Genomic DNA, 21,900 nt, shown 5'->3' on the forward strand with positions numbered 1-21,900 from the left:
CTATTCTGAAAGGCTGGGACATGGCTTAAAAATTATAACCACGCACGGAATTTCCTTGTGGCTCAGCAGGTGAAGGATCCAGTGTTGCAAAGCTCCCGGTGTGGCTCGGCAGTAACGAACCCAACTAGTAACCATGAGGACTCGGGTTCAATCCCTGGCCTTGCTCATGGGTTAAGGATCCGGCATTGCCATCAGCTGTGGTGTAGGTTACAGGCGTGGCTCGGATCTGGCGTTGCTGTGGCTGTGGCATAGGCCGGCAGCTATAGCTTCAATTCGACCCCTAGCCTGGGAACCTCCACAGGCCGTGGGTGAGGCCCTGAAGAGACAAAAAACAAAAACAAAACAAGGATGCAGCATTGTCACTGCAGTGGCTCAAGTCACTCCCCGATCCCTGGCTCAGGAACCTCCTCATGCTGTGGGTGTGGCCAAAAAAAAAAAATTTTTGACAATGCTGGTCGCTGGTCGACAGGACCTGTAGGAACAGCAGAGGATGCAGGTTCATGTGAAGGAGACGCAAGAGTAACTGCTTTCAGACACGGGCGTTAACTTGAATTACAACACGTAGCTCTAAGCTGTCAGGTCGTTCAAGCTGTTCAGAGGCCGAAAGAAAATCCCACTTGTGTCACTTTTGCTAAGAAACAAGGTCAGCTTTCAAGACAGGTCCTTCTGAAGGGAACTTCACCCCCACCTGGCATAAAGCTACCCCCCCCAACAAGACTTGTCCACACGCTGTTCCAGCTGGACAGTGAGCAACAATGGCCTGCATAAAACAACTGCCTGCACAGATGAACCACCTACAAAGATTAACTGCCCTCTGTAGGTCAACTCCTGGTGCAAAATCGCTCAGTCATGGACTCGACCCCCTCCCCACCCCGGATTGTGTAACTTTCCCCTCCTTTTTACTGTTCCTGCCATAAACTGCCCCCCCCTCCAGATTTCCGCCAGGGATCCCTTATTAGCCTAACACTCCTCGCCGCTGCTGCTGGCACCATGTTGAGCTCAGCCCATCCGTTTCAGATGCCTTAATAAACCTTGCTTTGCTGGGGAAAAAAAAAGACTTGTCCACACTTCCGAGCAGACCTCCACCCCTGACACACACGCCAGGACCAGGGTCTGCCCGGAGCGAGGCTCACTTACTCTGGTAAAAGTGCCCACGAAGTTGTGGATGTCGATGTTCGGCTCTTCGGCGTAGACATACGATCGAATCTGAAGAAGATCCTGTTCCACGGAGGAGACGTTTTGGAGGCACGATGAGATGAAACAAAAACAGTGTATGATTAAAAGGGATTTCAGGGAGCTCCCGTCGTGGCGCAGTGGTTAACGAATCCGACTAGGAACCATGAGGTTGTGGGTTCGGTCCCTGCCCTTGCTCAGTGGGTTGAGGATCCGGCGTTGCCGTGAGCTGTGGTGTAGGTTGCGGACGCGGCTTGGATCCCGCGTTGCTGTGGCTCTGGCGTAGGCCGGAGGCTACAGCTCCGATTCGACCCCTAGCCTGGGAACCTCCATATGCCGCAGGAGCGGCCCAAGAAATAGCAGAAAGACAAAAAGGGGGGGGTGATTTCAGGAAGCATCCACTGCTTTTCAAAAGGAACTGTATTTTCCAAACAGGCTCTCAAAGTCATGGGGCAGGTGGAAAAAAGACGGAAAGCTTCCAGTAAATAAGTTGAGGAGTCACTACCTGCAATCTCCCAGGACACTCCGAGACCCTAACGTGAAGGCTGGGTGTTTACCTGCGTCACCACCCGGCCGGCATTTCCAGAAGTAATCAACAATGCAGCTCTCCCACCGCCTCACCCTAGCTCCGGAGAACTGCTCCTATTCACTGAAATACTCGCTCATTCAACAAGGGGGCTCTAGGGCACCTACTCTGTCCCAAGCCCATTGAGGAGAAGCCACTGGAAAGGGCAGTGAGGTGAGAGAGTTTTAAGAACATCTTACACCCATTAGGACAGCTACTGTCCAAGAACAGGAGACACGTATTGCTGAGAATGTAGGGAAGCTGAAAGCCTTGTGCCCTGATGGGGGAAATGTAAAGTGGGGCAGCTACTAGGGAAACCATGAGCTAGTGCATCCAAAAAATTACATGCAAAATTACTGCATAAATAGCAATTTCACTTGAGGACTGAAAGCAGGGCCTCAAAGAGATATTTATACACCCAGGTTCACAGCAGCATTATTCACAAGAGCCAAGGGTGGCAACAGCCTGAGGGCCCACTGACGGATATGTGGACAAACAAAATGTGGCGTGTACATGCAACGGAATATTACGCAGCCATGAAAAGGAGGGAAGGGAATTCTGACACACGCTGCAGCAGGGACGAATTTTGAAGATGCTGAGAGAAGCCGGTCACAGATAACGACCATGGGAGTCCAGTTATCTGAGGCCCCATAGTGTGAACTTCACAGAGACAGAAGAAGAATGGTGAGGGGAGAGGGGAAACAGGAGGTGGTGGGTAACAGACAGTCAGTGTTCCATGACAAGGAGTCTGAGGCTGGAAGGTGGTGACGGCTGCATGGCGACGGGGGCATCCTGAACACCACGGAACTGCTGGTGAATTCCATGTGTTCTGCCACATCGCTCCTTAGCGCCAAGGGCCTGGAGTGCAGTCGAGTACTGGCAGACCCAGCACTCGCTGCCAACCCCCCATATGCAGACGTGCACACCGCGGCTCCCCAGTGCTGGTAAGAAAAGGCCCAGAGGGCAAGAAAAGACCACGCAAAGGGGAAAAGTCTCAGGATCCCATTGAGGAGAAGCCACGCTCCACCACCACGTGTGCATCTGTACATCTGTAAGAAAGCGCATGAAAAAGGACCTGGAAAAACTGCTGCTGACTTCCCAGGAGCCCTGGGCAAACGGGGTAAGATCCGGGGCAGAGGCTGCGAGCAACACACTTCACTCTTTCCTCCAAGAGCCCTCCAAATAATTTGAGGGGTTTTTAAATAAGAATGTATTTGCGTGTTAGGTAAATAGCTCCATACAATTCTTTCCATCTATACGTCTGTCAAAACGCAGCTCCCCAGTTAGAGCTGTTCAGCCACGAAGGCTGAGAGCTCCCTGCCGGCACCACCGGGGGAGCCCGCCTCTCTCTGGACGGCAGCCCAGGCCTGGAGCAACCCATGTTCAGTAAACAGGGTGACGCTCCCAAGGGCACATGGAGAAGGGAACTCAGAGCCGCGGACCCGGCGGGCACCTGCACAATTCCAGGCTCTTCTGGACTGTCTCCCGAAAAGAACGCCTCAACCATTCTGAGGATCAGAACCTTTCTTGGGAGAAATCTTGCCAGGAAGTGAAAGACGTCACTCAGACACAAAGAGAACCCCTTTGCTGAAGGAGCCCCATCTCAGGGGTTTGACAGCGCCTCTGAGGATTTCCTGGGGCTCCTGAGAGATTAGAAACTCATCTGAATTCCTGGTCTAAAAAAATAATAATACTGATGGTGCTATAGGCTACTTCTATTTTTTTTTTTTTTTTTTTAATCTTTTTCTAGGGCCGCACCCAAGGCATATGGAGGTTCCCAGGCTAGGGGTCTAATTGGAGCTGCAGTTGCCAGCCTACACCAGAGCCACAGCAACGCGGGATCTGAGCTGCATCTGCGACCTACACCACAGCTCACTGCAATATCAGATCCTTAACCCACTGAGCGAGGCCAGGGATCGAACCCACAACCTCATGGTTCCTAGTCGGATTTGTTCCTAATCTGTCCACTGAGCCACAACAGGAACTCCCAGGCTACTTCCTACTGGCCGTGAAAAAGCATCAATTCCATGGGCATATTTATTATTACCTTAACGCCCCTAAGACACAGAACTTTCTCTTCAAAGTCTTCCCTCACAGGATGCTGGACGGAGAGGCTGTGATCAACGGTGGCCACAAGCCCAAGAGAAGCTTCTGGGTTGTGCTCGATCCTTTCCCACCACCCCTGGGCCATGTCAGCCTCTGGGCATTTACATGACACTCTGTGAGTCCGTGACCTGGTCCACGGGCCACATCAAAGCCACGTGGCTTACATTTAAACATCTTCTTTGGCTCCCTCCCTACCTCACTCTGCAGAAGAAGGCATGAGTGACTTGGGGCTGAGGGAGAAGTGTGGGGCCACAGGGAGTTTTGAGGGCCTGTTGGCTCTAACTGCTGTGGTCACCCCCTTAGACAGGGCCTGTGTGCTGTGCCACGCACCGGGTACAGAGCCGTGAACACACCAGACGGGACCCTGCTCTCGACGACACCGCCGTGAGGTCAGCGGAGCGGGACCGATACGGGGACTTGTGCACAGAACGTGAGAGACGGGGCTCTGACTGTTCCCGGGGGGCAAGGGCAAATGTCGCAGGCAGAGCGTGCCTGGCGGAGAGGCCCTGGAGCCGGTGGGCAGAGGGGAAGAGCCAGAAGTGGAGCTCGAGGCCTTGGCAGAGAGACAAGGACCACAAGAGCAACTCTCAGGATGCCGAGACACCTGTGGAAGATGCTAGCATGGGAGCGACATGCTCCGGGCTGTCTTTTAATTTCATGCCAGGCTCCCTGCAAAGGTTTCCTAAGGGTCTAAGCTTCCCTCGCAAGAGCGCCCTCCCCATGGGCCAGGTCTGCAGTCGCACGGTCACACGGCTTGGGACCCACGAGCACCCCATCAGCCCCTTCCTCACACCTGATGGCCCGTGTCTGGGCCCTGAGGGGTCTGGGTGTGAAAGCCCCGCTGTGACACAGCCACCAGCAGGGCTTCTGCAGGGCAGGCTACTCACGGCGGCAGTGGGCAGCCTCTGCGTGCAGGCCACAGGAAGCCGAAGCTTCCAGTCCGTCTCCCCGTCCAGCTGATCCGTCCGCAAGAAGCAAGACCCTGTGGAAGGAAGTGGGGTGCCGTCCGTTCACCTGCGATTCAAGAATCCTTCCCTTGGCGGCTCTCAGCAGCACCTGCTCTTGATTCTTGTAAAAACAGCCGTCAGTGGCCAGGGACCAAGAGGGAAAAATAAATAACTCGGTTTCCCACTTCCTCCAGAAGCTCTGGGGTCAGAAAGATGGGGGTTCAAATCCTCACTCTGCCACTCACAGCAGGAGCCTAGGCTAGCTCCTTAACCGTGCTAAGCCTTGGTGTGTCCTGTCTATAAAACGGGGAGAAACGCAGGCCTCATAAGCTTGTGGTCAAGGATTCAGTGGCAGCTGGCACAGGGTAACCAGCATGCCAGTCCTCACGGGGCAGTGGGGGAGGCACACCTTCGCAGGAACCGGACCTCCTGGGTTCAAGCCCAGGCTCCCCTCTCACCAGCTACAAGGCTCGGAGGCAGACACGTGGCCCCTCTGGGCCTCAGTCTCCTCGACTGCACAAAGGAAGGTGTGACAGTGCCAAGCTCACGCTGTATGGACTGAAGAGCTGATCCAGGCACACCGCTCAGAACACATAAAGGACCACGGGCTGTGGGCACGCTGTGTGGACTCACGGCTCAGTCTGAGGCGTGCGAGTCAGCCATGAGCTCCACGTGTCATCAGACAGAGAAGGTACTCGATTCGCTGACACTGCAGTTAGACCTCGGAGAGCTTTCAGCAAGACCCCTTCTGCTCTTTTTTCCATTTTGTTTTTGGAAGAAAGAACACCTGAGGAGCCTAATCCCTAATGCTCCATTTTCACTGGCTAGGACCCAAGAACCAACTTGGAGACAAAGCTGCAGGGCTTCAAAGTTGGCATCGAGGCCCTCCACCCCCACCCCCCCGGATTACTTATTGTATTATTAGTATAAAGTATTACCCAAATTCAATTCATAATAAAACAGAGTGCAGCAACCTCAAGGAACGTAAATGTGAATTTTTCCCAAATTCAAAGATCTCTGGGTCTGACAGGCAAGAGAAAACCCGCCTTGTTTCTACAGAACAGATTAAATAATAACAAATAAGAGGAAAGGACATCGGAGTCAGCCGAGGGGGTGGGCAGGTGGCAGTGGGGCAGCCGCTCGCTCGGGAAGTACAGCCTCCAAGCGGCCCTGTGCTCAGAGCCTGGGGGTGCAGGGGGCTGACTCTGCTCCGTCGTTTCAGACAAGGGGCTTGAGCACCCGTGGGTCTGGGTTCCACAAGGCGTCTTGCGCCAACTGCCCTCAGACACCGAGGGACCCCTGTAGCCACAGTGAGGAGGGCCTCAGAAGAGGCTTGAGAGGCTCACTCAAGCCAACAGGCTGTAACAATAAATAAATTAACAGGGAGGGGCGACTACAGCCTCACCACTCATGAGCCAAGGCGGGGAGAGGCCACCCACCCCTCTCCCCAGCTTCCCTACTGCCCCATCTCGTGACCCACTCCCAGGACCTCCTCAGAAGAGAGCTCGTGTCTCTTTGCTTCTGTTCGTCAGACACACTTCCTCACCCGGCCAGCTCCTGAGGTTGAGCTCAGCGCAGCCCAGAGGGAGAACCACAGCCACTGCGCGCGACCTGCCCAGCTGTGCCTCCACAGAGGCCCGACTACCTTTGTCTTGATCAAAATCGACTGACCTCCACACACTGAAAATCCTTTTTTCTTTTTTCTTTTTTGCTTTTTAGGGCCACACCTGCGGCATATGGAAGCTCCCAGGTTAGGGGTCGAATCTCGGGATCTGAGCCACGTCTGCAATCTACACCACAGCTCACAGCAACACTGGATCCTTAACCCACTGAGTGAGGCCAGGGATTGAACCCGCGTCCTCATGGATACTAGTCGTACTAGTCAGATTCATTTCCACTGCACCAACACGGCTCGGATCCCGTGTTGCTGTGGCCGTGGGGCTGTGGCGTAGGCCAGTAGCTGTAGCTCCGATGGGACCACTAGCCTGGGAACTTCCATATGCCACGGGTGCAGCCCTAAAAAAATAAAATAAAATAAAATAAAATAAAAAAGAGACTGTTCTATGAAAAGAAACGTTTTTGATTTGCCTTCATGGCTCCAAAATGATCATCTACTTCTGTTACACTTTCAAATGATTATTTTGCCAAATTACCACTGAAAGGTTAATGGTTATTTTCCAAATTGATCCCAGATGTTTACCGTTTTTTTCTGATGTCCTCAGGAAGATCATGTCAGCAGGGACCCGCTGGTTCTGTGTCAGGAACAGAAAGACTGTTACTGGGATCACCCCCAAGTCCCCTCGCTGTGGAGGGGGCAGCCCCAACCCACAGCCCCTTTGCAGCTTCTGCCTTGGTCGAAGACAGGTCTGGGGATTTACCTGCTTTGTCAATCGGAAAAATCCTGCACGCGGCTGTTACATTACTAATCCCCTATTGAAATCTTATCTCGGAAAGAGAGCTTCTAGTTTTCTGGCAAATCCAACCATTACCTCCTGAAATTCCAGCCAGCGGACCCCGGGGCCGAAAGCCTGCTCCCCGGGCTGGCTCTCTTCCAGGCTGTCTGCTGAAACTAAAGACACACACACACTCGCCTCACGCGCTCTGCTTCGACCAATTTTCCAGCGTGATGTTTGGCTTCGAGGGGGATTTTAATAAGGCAGTCAGGTAGTAAGAAGCAACAAAAGCCGGTCTCCAAAAAAGAGGGAGGCCAATGGCAGCCCTCATCTCATTGTGAACAGAAAAGCATGTGACGACATAAAAGGGGTTAGTGGGGCTCTCTGAGCCGCCCTCCAGAAGAGCTTCCCTTTACCTCCACCCAACGGGGAGTTCTCGCATTTAATCCCTTTAAAAGAGCATAGTGCCCTTCCTACAGAAAGAAGCTGGGGTACAATCCTTGTGTAATCACATATTATTCCAAGTCTCTCCAGGGCCGCCCCCCAAATGCAGTACCTCCCAACTACCCACGGTGAAAAGCGGTGTGCATGTTTGTGGAGTAACAAACACATCAACGGTGCTGTCTTAAACATGAAATTTTGGCCTTTTTGCTCTTCTTATATTACCCTTAACCTCTACTCCCCATAAAACGACAGAAAAGCACAATGTTTAAGTCAAAAAACGGGAGCCAAAATCCTTCAAAAGGTAAATGACAAACATTTCCATGTCCTTATGCAACCAGCAGACTTCTAGGAAAAACTTTGTAAGTTATAAAAATAAAAATAAACTTTTTTTAAAAAAGGAGTTCCGGGAGTTCCCGTCGTGGCGCAGTGGTTAACGAATACGACTAGGAACCATGAGGTCGCGTGTTCGGTCCCTGCCCTTGCTCAGTGGGTTAACGATCCGGCGTTGCCGTGAGCTGTGGTGTAGGTCGCAGACGCGGCTCGGATCCCGCGTTGCTGTGGCTCTGGCGTAGGCCGGTGGCTACAGCTCCGATTCAACCCCTAGCCTGGGAACCTCCATATGCCGCGGGAGCAGCCCAAGAAATAGCAACAACAGCAACAACAACAACAACAGACAAAAAGACAAAAAAAAAAAAAAAAAAAAAAGGAGTTCCCATCGTGGCTCAATGGCAACGAACCTGACCAGCATCCATGAGGAAGCAGGTTCAATCCCTGGCTCCACTCAGTGGGTCAAGGATCCTGCATTGCCGTGAGCTGTGGTGTAGGTCACAGATGTAGTAGCTCGGATCCAGCACTGCTGTGGCTGTAGTGTAGGCCGGCAGCTGTAGCTCTGATTCGACCCCTAGCCTGGGAACTTTCATATGCCATGAGCGTGGCCCTAAAATGACAAAAACAAAAAGCAAAAACAAAAAAAAAAAAACCCTCCAAAACAACAAACAGGAAATCAAAATTAATTGTGCTTATAAGTGGGACTTCTGGCCAACCAGCACCCAAAAACCTTGAAAAAAATACTGTGTGTGTGCATCTCATGGAAAAAAAAGATTCTTCTCCCGATAAGCTGCTGAGTGGAATCCCAGAAAGCAAACATTCAGTAAGGCCACCAGAGACACAATACACGTTAGGACGCGTGAAGCAGTGGCCAGGGCTCACCGCCCCCCACCGCAGAGTCACAAGCTGCCACACCCACTCACCTTTTCCACGATGATAAGATCTCCAACCTGGATGCTGCAGCTCTTCACCTTCACTGTCCCTGCAAAGAAACGGGCCCAAGAGACGTGACGTCCGACTTCATTTCAATTCTGACCAACTCCACAGTGTCCACCAGCCTACAGACCCAGAAGTGTGTCCCCACCCCCACGCCCACCCCGGCTACACACACACACACACACACACACACACACACACACACACACACACACACGAGAGAAGAGGGAATACGGTCAACACTGAACTCTCGATACCTCCACCAAGAAAGAGGCTACCCCCAAATGACGGATTTTTGTTAAATTTGCAGCTGCTAGGGAGCCTGCTCTATATGACTATGATCAGACCACACGACTCTTGCCGGCTGTTTATCTGGATAATAGGAGCTGACATTAAACACTAATTCTGTGCTAAGTGCTGTATAGATACGGACACGCTGGTGGCTTCACTCGCGCCCCTCTACGGCCCCAGAAGATCCCATCTCTAGTTTTCTGACAAGGACAGGGGGCTCAGAGACGCCCCACCTTCCGGGAGCCCACAGTTAGAAGAGGCCAGCCCCAAGAGTCCACGCCCAGCGACTCCAGAAGATGGAAGAAAGAACAAGGAGATCCGATCGACTCGAAAAACATTTACTGAGCGTCAGGTCCTAGGAATTCAAAGATCAAAGACAGTCCTCCCCCCCGTGAAAAAGCTCACGGTCTCGGAGAGGAATCGGCAGGCCTGTCCGGGGAAGAGCAGGACAGGAGGCGGTGTGGCTCTGCAGGCCAACAGGCGGCCTCGGCATTCCCAGCAACTTCCTCCCCAAAGCCAACAGTCTTCGTGTGTGTGTGTGTGTATCTTACTTTTGTCTTATTTTTTATTTTCCTGTCTTTTGTCTTTTTTAGGGCCGCACCTGCAGCATGGAAGTTCCCAGGCTAGGGGTCGAATCGGAGCTACAGCTGCCAGCCTACACCACAACCACAGCAACGCGGTATCCGAGCCACATCTGTGACCTACACCACAGCTCACGGCAACGCCCGATCCTTAATCCACTGAGTGAGGCCAGGGATCGAACCTGTAGCCCCATGGATGCTAGTCAGATTTGTTTCCACTGAGCCACAATGAGAACTCCTGTACATTTATATGTTAAAACGTAAGAGCTGTTCTTGGTTCCTGGACTGTATCAAACAAAAAGAAAGGTGGTGAACTGACTTGGCCCACTGGCTACAGTCTCCAAACCCAAGAGCTGGTAAAAAAGACAGCCAGACAGATGCTGTTAGTGCAAAATAGCATATGAAGCGATGGAGTGAGTCCAGTGCATGAAGGGAGCAGAGGAAGGAGACCTCGCCCTCTGAAGGCGGACAGGGAGCAGGGCCCGGCACAGAGAAGGCTCTGCACTCACCACTCAAGCACCGTTAACTGGCACACCTGCTGGAGGCCAGGCCTTCTAAGGGTGGGGACACGTGGGACGCAGCTGGAGCGGAGGGAAGGCAGCAATAGACAATAACGAATGAACAGGCCAGGGGTGGGGGGGTGTCAGCAAGTGCTTTACAGGAGAGTCCGGGTCAGCTTTAACCAGATGGCGGATACTGGTTACCAGCATCAGGTAAAAGGAAGGCACAAGATGGGAGAAACGGATGAGTACACGTGTGTGCACCTGCAGACCGGAAGCACCGCGTGGAAGAGGAAGAGATGAGGGGCTGGTGGGGCCAGGTGGTCCCGCATCCGGGGAACAAGCCTATCAAGGAGGTGCGTCTTGATCCTGTCGATGAGTCAAATTCCCATACAAGGGAGCAACAGCATTAAAACTCTTCATGTTATGGGCGTCTCATAATAAGCCCATTTAACTTATAAACATTCAGCAGAGAGAGGAAACACAGTAACGACCCTCAGTCCTCCTCGATAAAACAGATGTCCCAGAGCAAGGGTGACCGGGAGTCAGGAATCTCCTGTCCCTCACCGTGGACTCCTTCATTCAACCCATACCCAGCATCCACCACCTGGGAACTGGCGGGAGTTTCTTTAGGGTTAAATGGAACTTAAAGACGCTAATGAAATAATCGCAGTGTGCAACTCTGGATTTTTAGGATTTTCCACACTATTGGACACTTTTCACCTAATTTAATGCCGTGGGTCATTTTAGCAATTCCCCACTGTTGGGCTGTGGCAAAGCATTCCACTGACTTCCAGAAAGCCCACGGCCGATGGCATGAGCTGGATGACCCTCCACTGCTCGCAAGATGTTTAAATCCTCCCCGTTAGAGCAGCTCCCAGTACGAGGTCAGCTTGTGATAGAGTCTCGCCTTCCTAAAGCACAACTCAGACCCAATGGCCTGAGCCTGGGCACCCTCACGAGAGACCCATCAGCCTCAACCGTCCACAACGTCAAAGCCTTTACAGAAGGAATGCAGAACAAACGCCAACCCTAGGAGGCGGCTCCTCAGAAATGGCGAAAGGAACAGTGAGCCAGATGCACAGAACTATGTTCCTGCCAGAACAATTCCTCTTGTCCCACTAGGGGGCAGCAGGACAAACACACACAGACACACGGTGCTTTCGGGGGAGCCATCAGGGCCTTCCTCGAAGGAAGCTCGTAAATTCAGCGTGGCCCCCTGCGCCGGCGAACTTTCCCTTCCCCTGGGCTCCCCTCAACTTTCCCAAACATAAATTTACACGTTGTCTTGGGGTTTATGACCGAAATTTATGCTGGTGGCCTGACCCAAATCATCAGTGAGCCTGTGTTCTGATCTTTCAGAGCTACTTACGGGATTTCTCTTAATATTGAGCCCTAAGAAGGACACTGTTATACTGCTTATGAAATAATAACCGCTATGGATACGTGTGTGTTAGGGAGACAGAGGCCAAAACCAGGGGGCTTAGACTGAAAGGGTTAATGGGGATTGTTTCTGAGAAGAAAGGAGATCAATCCTTTTCTTTGGCATACCTCCTTTCTGAATTCTTCAAGGATTTTTCTAAAATAAGCATGAGCTGCTCTTCCAATAAGAAAAACCTATACAATAAATTAACGTTGCTCTAACTTTTAAGTGGCTGGGCCCAGATTTTCCCTTCTACGACGGAGTCCTGATTTATGATCTCGGTTCATCTGAACTCTGCCTCTCTGTCCATCTGCTCTACCTCAACCAAAAAAACCTTTCATCTGCCGTATTTGCAGAGCAGTGTCTGACTCACCCCAGCAGGCCGATCCCTCCCACAAACGCTCCTACTGTAACGGGCCGTCGGGCACCCGGATGCCGGCTCCATCTCAGGAGCCACGCCGCCACAAGGTCACGGGCGTTTCTCAGCCACGGCTCCCTCTTTAGCAGCTTGGTGCTCGGCGGGCATAAGCCTCAGCTCCGCAGCCTCCACAACCACAACGGGAGACCCTCAGACTACTGAGCAAACACACGAGTGGGTCCCGACCTTCGTAAATTTGGACTTCCAGGACCACGGTGACATTTCTGGGTGATCAAAAATGTGACGTTTGGGCCTGTATGTAGGACACGCGTTTAGTGGGTATCGGTGTGCCTGTGTGTCCTTTCTGAGAAAAGACAGAAAAGCCCAGAAGCATGAAAGGAGGCAGAGCGGCAGGAAGGAAAGACAAGGGATGCAGACACCGCTACCGGCGTCTAGCGTTCATCTGACAAAACGCCCGTCTCCGAGGAAGCGGCAGGTTGGTGGGAAGGCACAGCCGGGGCAGGAGGAAGAGGAGGCAGAGAAAGCGGACTGCAGTGGGCACTGAAGGGCCCGACCGGCAGCCGCTGGGATGAACTCCTGGAACAAGACAACTCTTGAGACTGTGGAGGAGGCCCCCCCCCACGATTTCTAGTCTCATGCGAACCACCGTTCTGAGTCTTCTACCGACGTCCTTGCACAAAAAGGAAGAACAAGAAACTCTCGCACTCTGGCAGAGCTTCCCAGCGTCCCAGTAAAGGAATACGAGAAATGAAAAAGAGCTTTTCCCGTCGTGGCTCAGTGGTTAGTGAATCTGAATAGAAACCATGAGGTTGCAGGTTCAATCCCTGGCCTCGCTCAGTGGGTTAAGGATCTGGTGTTGCTGTGGCTGTGGTGTAGGTCGGTGGCTACAGCTCCGATTTGACCCCTAGCCTGGGAACCTCCATATGCCGCGGGAGCAGCTCAAGAAACGGCAAAAAGACAAAAAAAAAGAAAAGAAAAATAGCATATTGATAGCAATTATCACCTACCTCGAAAGAGGCACTCTCCCTACAGTCCATTACCTGGTGGTTGGAAGGACATTCGCTCCCAGCCCCACAAGGACAAACTTCTCAAGCACTCCTATTGTTTCTGTTTTGTTTTGTCATTTACCCTAGAGATTCCCAAGCACTCCTATTTATTTATTCTTTTACTTACTTTTTGTCATCTACCCTAGTTAACTCCTAAAACTGCCAGAAGCAGCACGCCTCTCGGGCCTGTGACCCGCGTATTCACCCAGATGCGCCCCCGCGTGGATGAGTGACTCCTGTCTTCCTCTAAAATTCCTCCCCACTTTTGCACAAGGGAGCCCATATTTTCCTTCTGCACTGAGCCCCACAAAGCACGCAGCTGGTCCCGAACAGCAGTGAACACACGCAGTCACATCTTCATCCTGATGCGCACGGGAAAATCCGGCCGTGGTCTGACAACGGAAACCCCGCAAGTCTTCCACGGCGCCCCCCAGGCCAAAACGTTTCTCTTTCGGATCCCGTCTCCCCCAGACTCCCACTTCCAGGCTCTGGGACTCTTGCAGATCTTTGTAGAAACCCCACAGAAACAGGGTAAGAGATTTTTCAAAGGTTAAGCGGCAGATTTCTCTGCCGGCCACATCTCAAATCATGAAATCCTTTCTAGAAAATCAAGGCATCCCATTCAGCTTTCGCCACATCACCCAAGTCACCTCGGAGCCGGAGCTGATACCAGGGAACAAACTTCCAATTACTGGAGCTGTTTATTTCTGCAGAGATGGACCTCCAAGCCTTTCGTAAGCAAACCTATTGAGCTCAAACCATGCTTTTCATGGATGAGAGCTTCAGAATAAGGGCAGTTTGTCTACGTTGCAGAGAGAAACCAGATGTTTCCCTTGAGTCGAAACAAGCAAATGACAATTCAGTCAAACTGCAGAACGGCCCCCATTAAAAAAAAAAAAAAAAAAAAATTACATAAATTCCGGGACACTAGTCCTCGTGGGCTGATTTTTTGACCCCCAAACACCTCGAGCTATACTTCTATTTTCCATTGTGCCTGCAGGACACTGATGGCCTTTGTAGATCTCTGACAGCGATCCCCATGCACTAACCCTGGTTAATGTATAACCCTTTAACTTGCACTCTAATCTGGCTGTGACAGTGATGAGCTGTAAATTCTACAGCATGTGTACATTTCCTGAGCTTGACACAAAAACGCCTCTGCAGGCTCAGCAGAGTGAACGGGTTTTAAAGTTGAAATTTTCGTAGCCCAATCGGGTCGCAGGCATTCCCCAAAGCCCAAGAAAAGACTGTTATTTGAAAACAGCCAAAGGGTAGAAGAGCATTATTATAAATTCCACGGGCCACTTCCTGGGGCTTTTGTTTAAAATAGCGGGAACTTAAAAAAAAAAAAAAAAAAGGCTGAAGTTTAAATTTAACAAGTTTATACCCAACAGAGGCTTTTAAAATAAATATATAAATGGTGCCCCCTGCTTCTGGAGCCCAGTAAGGATGAAATAGAGCAACAGCACCCACCAGGGGGGAAATACCTTTGGGGAAAGATAACAGTGCAATTTGCAAGTGAGATTTTTTTTTTTTCCAGGGTGTTTTTTTGGTTGTTGTTGTTGTTTTTAAATTTAACAGTAGTGATTTGTAATAAAGTGAAACTGAGTAGTTTGGAAGAAGAAAAGCAATCTTATTAAAAGGAACCCTTACAAGGGTCTGAAATAACAACTGTGCATCTGTCAGACAACGTGGGAGAAGAGTGTGTGACAAGATCTGTTTTAAGTAAGACTTGTCAGCGCTGAGGCTCTGAATCTTAATGAAACATGGGAAGGGAAGAATTCTTTGCTTCCTGAGCTGCATTTGAAATTGTCAGTAAAGACCTTTGCAGTACTTATCCAAAAGGCTGTCCCTGGAATTCTCTTCTCTAAGAAACAAGGATAAAACAATGTTTAGTGTTATCCCATGTCTGACCAGAGCTCCCACTTTGAAAACATCAATGGTCCTTGTGTTTAAGAAAACAGAGTTTCGGTTTAGCTCGCTATGGGCCCCACAACTCCCCATTAATGAACCCGTTCCCTGCCCTATCTACCCTCTTCTGATGAGCGCCAATGGCTTACGACGCCCTCAAAGAAACACAGGTGTGTCCTTAGGCCTCAAAACTGAGTCACATTAAATAATGGGGCAAACTGGATCTTGAATTAAACTTTACAAGAGACCACTTTCAAATGGAAGCATGGTCCTTGAGGTTTTTCTGTAACTGGGAAAGGGGAACAGAGCAGCATGGAGGAACAATCCCGAAAGAATCAGCAAGAAGAAAGATAGTTGAGGGTTCTACACCCATATGCACTAAAAAGCTGAAGACAGGAGAGATTCTGTCCATTCTGTGCAGACCTCTGGCTTACGATTATGGTCTACCCTGTGCCCAGATGTCCCCAGCAGGAAAGAAGCATCAGCAATTGTGTTAATTACGCTTCTGTTTGCACTTTCTTTCCAGGCTAATTATCCACTTGCTGCGTTTAGCCCTTGATCACAAGCTAGTCTGGGAAAACATTCCTGGTATGAAGACCCATCTTGTGAAAATGCAAATCCAATTGCCTCTCATCACCTGTGAAAATCAAGACAGGACCCCTCCCCCTACCACCCCAACCCCCCTCCCCCCAATGCGGAATTAAAGCTTTGGTTTGGGAAGGACAAGCATAAAGAAAAATAATACATTTACTGATTACTCTTTCTTGACCCAACCCAAATCCTTCAAGTAACAAAGTTTTGCTGGGTTTGCTACCATTTCGAGATCCTCCCGCTCTGGCTGTGGGGTCTCCAGTGCCACTGAATACTCTTAATGTTGAAGACAGCTCTGCGGTCAAAAGCCACAAAACTCACACGAGTCCAAGAACCTCTCTCAAGTCTCTGACCAGGTTTAAGTGTGAATTTCAAATAGGAGAGGGGATGTTTATTTTTCCAACAGCATCATTCCTGTGTGGCTTTCAACAGCCTGTCTGCCTTAGAATGAGGAGGCTGTACTTATTTCTTTAGACTCAGAAATGTGTTTTTAAATGACTTAAATCTAAAAGCTCTCCTACAGCATATGTATGAAGGCCAAACACTGTGGCAACCATGGAGGCGTTCTACACAAAAGCGTCAACTGGACAGGGCGGTCCTTCGACTTCCAGGCTAAGGTGCTACTTCAGACACAGCTCCAGCCCTCCAATAGCTGCATCACCTAAGACAGGATTACTTTCCCTCTCTGAGCCTCAGTTCCCCATCTGTAAAAGCTACCTCCATAAGGCTGTTTAAAAAATTACAGGACTTCCCTGGAGGCACAGTGGGTTAAGGAGGTTATCACTGCCGTGGCTTGGGCTGCAGCTGAGGTGCAGGGTCGATCCCTGGTCCAAGAACGTCTGCAGGACTTCCCGTCATGGCTCAGTGGTTAACGAATCCAACTAGGAACCATGAGGTTGTGGGTTCGATCCCTGCCCTTGCTCAGTGGGTTGAGGACCCGGCGTTGCCGTGAGCTGTGGTGTAGGTCGCAGATGCGGCTCAGATCCCGCGTTGCTGTGGCTCTGACGTAGGCCGGGGGCTACAGCTCCGATTAGACCCCTAGCCTGGGAACCTCCATATGCAGCGGGAGCAGCCCAAGAAATGGCAAAAAAAAAAAACTTCTGCATACCATGGATGAGGTCAAATAAATAAATATAAGATAAAAAATTACAGACCAGACCTTGCCCAGCACCTGGCTGGTTTATGGTAGGTAAATTCTTACTTTTGTTTCTCCTCCTTCCCATTTTTCCAAGCAGTTCTCATGCCATCTTCTCCCTGTGACATGCCATGATGACAGATTCCCGGATTACGGAAGGAACCTTCCCGGGGTCTCGGGTCCTCATTGACCTCATGGTCTTTTCTTCTGTGTTTCCAGGAAGGAAAAGCTCAGACTGAATTGAGAAGAACACGCTGGAGTAGAACTTGGGGTACCCCATGCTCCTAGCCATCACAACCTGTGACATGTGGAGAACTCTTTACCAGGCCGCATCATGGGCATGTGATCTGGGTAAGGGCACAGGGCCCTGCACTCAGAAGGGGCCATGACAGAACTGCCAAAGCAATCCTGAGAAGAACAAAGCAGGAGACCTAACCCTCCCAGCCTTCAGATCATACTACAAAGCTACAGAAATCAAAACAGCATGGGATTGGCACAAAAACAGATATACAGATCAAGGAAACAGAACAGAGAGCCCAGAAATAAGCCTAGGAAAACTGATGGTGTTGGGAAAGCTGGACAGACACATCACATCAATGAAGTTAGAATACACACTCACACCATGCACAAAAATATACTCAAAATGGCTTAAAGCTTAAATATAAGACCAGACACCATAAAACTCCTAGAAGAGAATGCAGGCAATGGAGTTCCCGTCAAGGCACAGTGGTTAACAAATCCGACTAGGAACCATGAGGTTGCGGGTTTGATCCCTGGCCTTGCTCAGTGGGTTAAGGATCCGGTGTTGCTGTGAGCTGTGGTGTATGTAGGTCACAGACACGGCTTGGATCTGGCGTTGCTGTGGCTCTGGCGTAGGCCTGTGGCTACGGCTCCAATTTGACCCCTAGCCTGGGAACCTCCATATGCCGTGGGAGTGGCCCTAGAAAAGGCAAAAAGACAAAAAAAAAAAAAAAAAAAAAGAGAGAGAGAACACAGGCAAGACATTCTGACATAAATCATACCAATGTTTTCTTAGTCTCCCAAGGCAAGAGAAATAAAAGTAAAAATAAACAAATGGGACTAATCAAACTTAGAATCTTTTACACAGCAAAGGAAACAACAAACAAAACCAAAAGGCAACCTCCAGCCGGGGGGAGATATTTGCAAACTATTCAATCGATAAGGGCTTAATTCCCCAAATATACAAACAGCTCATATAATCCAATAACAGCAACAACAACAAAACCCAACTGAAAAAATAGGTAGAAGCCTAAATAGCTATTTCTCCCAAGAAGACATACAGATGACCAATAGGCACATGAAGAGAGGCTCCTCATCACTAACTATTGGAGAAATGCAAATCATAACTGCAATAAGGTACCATCTCACAACAGTCAGAATGGCCGTCATTAAAAAATCTACAAATAATAAATGCTGGAGGAGTTCCCATCATTGCGCAGCGGAAATGAACCTGACTAGGAATCATGAGGTTGCGGGTTCTAGCCCTGGGTAAAGGATCTGGCGTTGCCATGAGCTGTGGTGTCGGTCAGAGACGCGGCTTGGATCTGGCGTTGCTGTGGCTGTGGAGCAGGCCAGCAGCTGTAGCTCCAATAAGACCCCTAGCCTGGGAATCTCCATATGCCACGGGTGCGACCCTAAAAAGACAAAAATAAATAAATAAATAAATAAATGCTGGAGAGGATATGGAGAAAAGGGAACCTTCCTACACTGTTGGTGGGAATATGACTTGGTACAGCCACTATGGAAAACAGTATAAAGTTTCCCCAAAAACTAAAAATACGAGTTTGTTCTATGATCCTGTGATTCCAGTCCTGGGCATATATACAGACAAACCTATATTCTGAAAAGATGCCTGCACCCCTATGTTCATGACAGCACCATTTACAATAGCCAAGTCATGGAAATAATCTAAATATCCATCCACAGATGAGCGGATAAAGAAGGCACTGTATGTATATACAATGGAATATTACTCAGCCATTAAGAAGAATGAGTTAATGCCATTTGCTGTGATATGGATGGACCCAGAGATGATTATACTAAGCGAAGTACGGCAGAAAGAGAAAGACAAATACCATATAATACTGCTTATATGTAGAACCTTAAATATGACCAAAATCAATGTATCTACAAAACAAAACCTGACTCACAGACATCGAGAACAGACTTGTGGCTGTCAAGGAGGTGGGAGGTTGGGAAGGGAAGGATTGGGAGTGTGGGATTAGCAAAGGCAAACTATGATATACAGGATGGATAAACAACCAGGTCCTACTGCACAGCAGAGGGAACTATATTCAATATCCTATGGTAAACCATATTGGAAGATAACATAAAAACCCATATACATATGTACAACCAAGCCACTTTGCTGTACAGTGGAAATCAACACAACACTAAATCAACTATATCGCAATGAAAAACATTTTAAAGGGAGGAGGCATTTACTTGGTTTAGTGCTCTGCTGTCACCATCTTGAAATTCGGAATAATTTTTGAACAGGGACCCCATGTGTTCATTTTGCATTAGGCACTACAAATTGTTTGTTTGTTTGTTTTGCTTTTTAGGGCTGCACCTGTGACGTACAGTAGTTCCCAGGCTAGGGGTGAAATTGGAGCTGCAGCTGCCGGCCTACACCACAGCTCTCAGCAACGCCAGTTCCCTAACCCACCGAGTGGGACTGGGGATCAAATCCTCATCCTCCTGCATACTGATCACGTCTATTACCACTGAACCACAAGGGAACTCACAGGCACTGCACACTGGAGAGCCAGTCCTCTTTCTTCCCATCTGTAAGGCTCAGGAGGCAGGTCCCCTCTTCTGGGATGATATTATCAGTTCCTCTCTGATGGGCTCCCATAACCTCCAGCTTATACCTTCATTTATCCACCCACCAATATTTAATGAACTGCTACCATATCATCAGTGCTGCCTTTCTTGGGCACAGACCAAATCCCAGCACAGTGCTAAATTCTCCTCCGGCATTCAAGAGTTATTTTACAGCAACTCTCTAAGGCAGGGATCACTATTATCCCAGATTTACTGACAGGTTGAGGGATCTGCCTACACTGCAGGGAGGAGGTGGAAGCAGGACTCTTGAATGCAGGCAGAGCATAAACTCAGAACCAGTATTTCATTCAAATGCCAGGCACTGTGCTCAGAACCAAGAAAGGGGACAGTCCTTTTTCTTTTTCTTTTTTTTTTTTTTTGTCTTTTGTCTTTTTAGGGCCGCACCCTGTGGCATATGGAGGTTCCCAGGCTAGGGGTCTAATCAGAGCTTTTGCTGCCGGCCACAGCCACAGCCACAGCCATGCCAGATCCGAGCCATGTCTGTGACCTACACCACAGCTCACGACAACGCCAGATCCTTAGCCCACTGAGCAAGGCCAGGGATCAAACCCGCAACCTCATGGTTCCTAGTCAGATTCGTCTCTGCTGCGCCAGGACGGGAACTCCAAGGAGACAGTCCTTATAAGGGCCACAACACTCATGCCACTGACATATAATTACTAGTTACATGATTTAATCATTCTATTTAGACGCCTGGATGCTTCACTGGACTATTAGTTCCTTGAAGTCCCAGCCCCACGTGTCTCTCTCTGTAACACAGAGAACTTTCACAGACTTTAGGAAGTAACGGAGTCTCAAATAAAAGGTTAGTTCTATATGTAGCCTAATTTTATTACTAGAACACTTCAATTACTTCTTTTTTTTTTTTTTTAAGATGGCCACGCCCATGGCTTATGGAAGTTTCCAGGCCAGGGACTGAATGTGAGCCACATGCAACATACGCCATAGCTGCAGCAAGGCTGGATCCTTTAACCCATTGTGTCAGGCCAGGGATCAAACCCGCGCTTCTGCAGTGACCAGAGCTACCGCTGTCAGATTCATAACCAACCCTCTGCGCCACAGTTGCAACTCCTTCAATTGCTTCTGACTGAACCACTGACAGTAACATTAAAAATTAATCCATTTGTGATTTCCAAGGGTTTCTGTTCAGTTGCGTAAAATCAAATTTTTTCCTCAAAATTCGAAACTTTGATGAACATAGTGGCTCTAAAACATGCCAGAATCTGTGCCATTGGCATACTTAAAACTATATTAATTCCTGCTTGTCGTGAATCTAATTTTGAGACAACAGACAAACACAAATTGAGGAACAAGCTACAAAGTAACTGGCCTGAAACTGGCCTGTCCTTTTCAGAAGTGTCAATGTCATAACAAAGAAATTGGGGGCTCTCTGCCAAGTTGCAGGAAATTAAGGGGAAAGGACAACTAAATGCAACTGGCAAAACTGTACTGGTTCCTGGATAAGAAAAGAGGAGAAAAAAAAAAAAAAAGCTATTAAAAATATTTCAGGAGTAAATGTATATGAGATTAATAGCAATGTCTGGATGATGGATGTTCTGGTTTTGTAATTACACTACGTTAGGTAAGAGAAAGACCCAGTAGGAATTAAAACACCGAAGTATTTGGGAGTTAAATGGAAATAATGTCTACAGGTTAATTCTTTAATGGCTTAGAGAGAGTGAGGCAAGAGTATTAAAAGCAAGAGGTTAAAAACTGATGCCGTGCGTGAAGGGCAAAACCGAGTTTCCTCATGATTTTTGTGACGATTCTGCTAGCGAGAAATTATTCCCCCTCCCCTGCAATTTTTAACTATATTGATACTCGCACCGCTATAACTCATCAGGAAATGATGCAGCATGTCGGTAAATAGCCTGGCCTGTAATCTCATGATCAAGGACTTGAACTTTTGGTTTCCAAACTTTTTCGAGCACTCAAAACACTGTTGAAAAGTACATTTTAAGATGCCATGTGATAAAAAGAGAAAACAGTCCAGCATGAATATACATATATGTATGTTTCCCGTTGCTACTGGGCTTCCTCAATGAAGATCTTGGCACAAAGCTGTCCCCGAGAGAATACTATTCAGTAATTGAAGGGTAAATTCGAAAAAGGCTTCTTTCTCTTCCTCTCTCGGAAATCTTCCAGTTTGAGCTTCTTACTCTGGTAGCCCTTCCCCCCAACATGTATCAAATAACCAACCTCCCCTCCCTGGCTTTCCAAGCTGACAGTTTTCTTCACTGCTTTGGGGGGGCTTTCAAAACAAATTGCACCGCCAGGACCCGGG

The 21,900-nt window shown here is 49.1% G+C and overlaps 1 protein-coding gene across 5 annotated transcripts in view; it reads right to left on the reverse strand.

Moving 5' to 3' along the window:
* ATP9A (ATPase phospholipid transporting 9A (putative)) overlaps nucleotides 1-21,900 on the reverse strand; it is a 136,452-nt gene that overhangs the window by 77,188 nt on the left and 37,364 nt on the right. For all 5 annotated transcript variants that reach the window (XM_013985463.2, NM_001114672.1, XM_013985466.2 and 2 more), the window contains 4 exon segments: nucleotides 8,879-8,937; nucleotides 6,992-7,043; nucleotides 4,732-4,826; nucleotides 1,138-1,218 (listed from right to left, as the gene is read on the reverse strand). In XM_013985463.2, the coding sequence (XP_013840917.1) occupies nucleotides 1,138-1,218; nucleotides 4,732-4,826; nucleotides 6,992-7,043; nucleotides 8,879-8,937 (287 nt within the window).

This window comes from Sus scrofa, chromosome 17, assembly GCF_000003025.6.
Source record: "Sus scrofa isolate TJ Tabasco breed Duroc chromosome 17, Sscrofa11.1, whole genome shotgun sequence".
NCBI lineage: Eukaryota > Metazoa > Chordata > Mammalia > Artiodactyla > Suidae > Sus > Sus scrofa.